General features: G+C 48.9%; 2 protein-coding genes across 2 annotated transcripts in view; one reads left to right on the top strand and one right to left on the bottom strand.

Annotated features, from left to right (window-relative positions):
* Window positions 1–2470, bottom strand: part of LOC113209067 (protein FAM102A) — a gene marked incomplete in the record, with an annotated part of 51457 nt that overhangs the window by 46065 nt on the left and 2922 nt on the right.
* On the top strand, window positions 94–1327 carry LOC113209068 (uncharacterized). The gene is made up of 4 exons (XM_052271467.1): window positions 94–296; window positions 436–606; window positions 723–887; window positions 1031–1327. The coding sequence occupies exons 1-4, from the start codon at window positions 138–140 to the stop codon at window positions 1184–1186; spliced, it is 651 nt and encodes a 216-aa protein (XP_052127427.1). The 5' UTR covers window positions 94–137; the 3' UTR covers window positions 1187–1327.

Here is a 2470-nt window from a genome sequence, read left to right as displayed (position 1 = left end):
TCGTGCACCGTGCATCGTGCGTGCACGATGCATGCATCGCCTCCGCGCCGTGCATAGTGCGGAATCACCGTGAAAAATGCTAACTGGATATGTTCCATGGCCGCAGCGCAGCACCGGAGGCCGCGGCGCGGACTTCGATGAGCGCAAGGTGGATGAGCGCGGCCACAACCTCCAGTCGTGGGAGGTTTCCTCTCATATCAGTGATACAATATGTCATCATGTCATCCATACTCGTGGCCCTGCTCACATTCCTGTGCCAGGATGTCGTCTTCGGCAAAGCTATTAACTCTTTCGCGGTAAGTTCGTTAAGTTAGTTTAATGTCCACTGAACTTTGGACTACGTCATAACACGGTGTTTTCACTGTAACATTTTACTTTGTACTCTGAAATCACAGTGAGTTTAACACGACAATTTCGAATCTCTTATTCGTATAGGGCCCTTACATATTTTATGCCGAGCGCATTTACATGTGTGAAAACAACGCGGAAATGGCTTGGAGATGGCATTTTCGGGCCAGTCACTTCAACCCACAAAAACCAAGGGAATTACAACGCCTGACCGGTAACTTGACGGGTGTTAATGTAACCATTGATGACAGCTTAGGGGTAAGATATTTCTGTTAGATATTCTTTTATACCTATCGTAAAACTAAGAAGACGATAGTAAAAATGTTGGATTGAGGTACGATGAAATGTATCAGTATCAATATTCATTATAACAGGCTAAAATTTTACTGGATATTTGGGCACAAAACCAATGGAAGGAGAACGCCTTTCTCTTCTCATTTAAAGACAAGGCATGTACATTGATAAGAGTACTCGCCCCTACCTTTTACGGGCAAATTTTAAAGCAGAAAGAAACTAAAGGCGATTGCATACTAAAACCGGTAAGTACTGAAATCGCAACTCCTTTATGGTTCGATGGTTATCTTTTCCGAGTAATTTATGTCGAAGAGCCAAAACTGTTGTGTAACGGCTTCAAACACAAAAGAATTAGATCGGTAAAAGCTGTGATCACTTCTATTTACAGGGGATTTACGAGGCCAATGACACCCCAGTGGAATGGGTATTTCCAAAAGTACCAATCATGCCTTATGGACGCTATAGGATGAAAATATTGTTGGGCACGGCCCCAAAACTATACGGATGCTTCACAGCAGTAGCTACGATGATTCCGAAAGTCTAGTAACATTAGCATGTTGTATGATTATGTTTGTTATTGTATCACGGGGATTTAAAAGAGTGTGAAGTACTTAAGTCCTCTGACTTGACTTTGACAGCACACATTAGTCACAAATAGGCGCAAGTATCACGAACGTTTAAGCTTGATGTTGTGATGGTTTTACGAAATTGTTAAAACCAGAGTGGATGAAACCAAGAGACTCTTGCTGAAACCCAACCACGAAGAAGCGAACAAGCGCGGGGACACTCGCGTGCGTCGGGCGGGTTTGGGGTTTCGAACGCAGTGGCACCACAAGGGCTCTCGTCTCCAACCCGTGTAGAGAGGAAGGGGGTGGGGGAGGTGGAGGGCCCAGCTAAGCACAGCCGACGGCCTTGGGATTGAAATCCAATAGGGTGGTGCACAAGTAGATCAGCGGACAGGTCTGCTCGGGGGAGGGGGGGGGAGGGGCTGCGCTGCGCCCTTGCAAGGCGTTCGACGGCTGCGTTGCCCTACATCGCTCTGCGAGTCGTTCTGAGCTGGCTGACTCCCCCGCACTTGTGTCCGTCTCTCTGTCTCGCTCACACGCCCGCACTTGGGGCGTTATTTTGCACTGCTGCTATAAATGCTCTTGTCGGGGAAAACGATGATCCCGCGCAGCTCCCGCGTGTGTTCGGGGCTGGTCGCCTAATGCACCGACCCTATGAGTGTGTGTGATGGAGTAGTGGGCCCAGAAATTCACAGCCCCATCGGGTACCTGCCCGCTCATCCTTTTATTCACCTCGGGACTTTAGTGTAGCTGGTCGTATTCTCTTCGGGGGAAAAATACCAATTTAAGAAGGCCTATCTGAGTATCGCTTCAGGTCCCTACCCTTACCCTAGCGCCAGAGAAATTGTTTTATGGTCTGCGCCTGGTTTTCTGACATTACCGAGAGTAAAAGCTAGCTGACACCTTAAAGTTGTACTTATATATTCTTTATGGCCAGTCAAAAGGTTTTTAAGGTATCATCTGCTAAAAAATAAGAAGAAATTACCGGTGCAAAAATGGCATGGGCAGTACTACTTGGATGACTTGAGTGATATGCAATGACTGTTTCTTTCCCTTTTGGGTCTCCGCAGACGAGGTACCCGCAGCACGGCGTACGGTACCCGACGGCACCCATAAGTCTCCTGCTGCCACCTGCTGCCCGCTCCGCCCGCTCCTCTCTCATCTCCGGTGCGCTCGCGAGCGCCAGAGCGTCGCCCGCAGTGACCACAGTGAGAGTGCGAGAGTGCGAGAGTGCGCGGGGCGGGGCGGGCGCTGCCCTCTGC

This window comes from Frankliniella occidentalis, unplaced genomic scaffold, assembly GCF_000697945.3.
Source record: "Frankliniella occidentalis isolate FOCC.00 unplaced genomic scaffold, Focc_3.1 Scaffold163, whole genome shotgun sequence".
Lineage (NCBI taxonomy): Eukaryota > Metazoa > Arthropoda > Insecta > Thysanoptera > Thripidae > Frankliniella > Frankliniella occidentalis.
The sequence above is the reverse complement of the archived record's forward strand: the minus strand, read 5'-3'. Positions and strand labels throughout refer to the sequence as shown.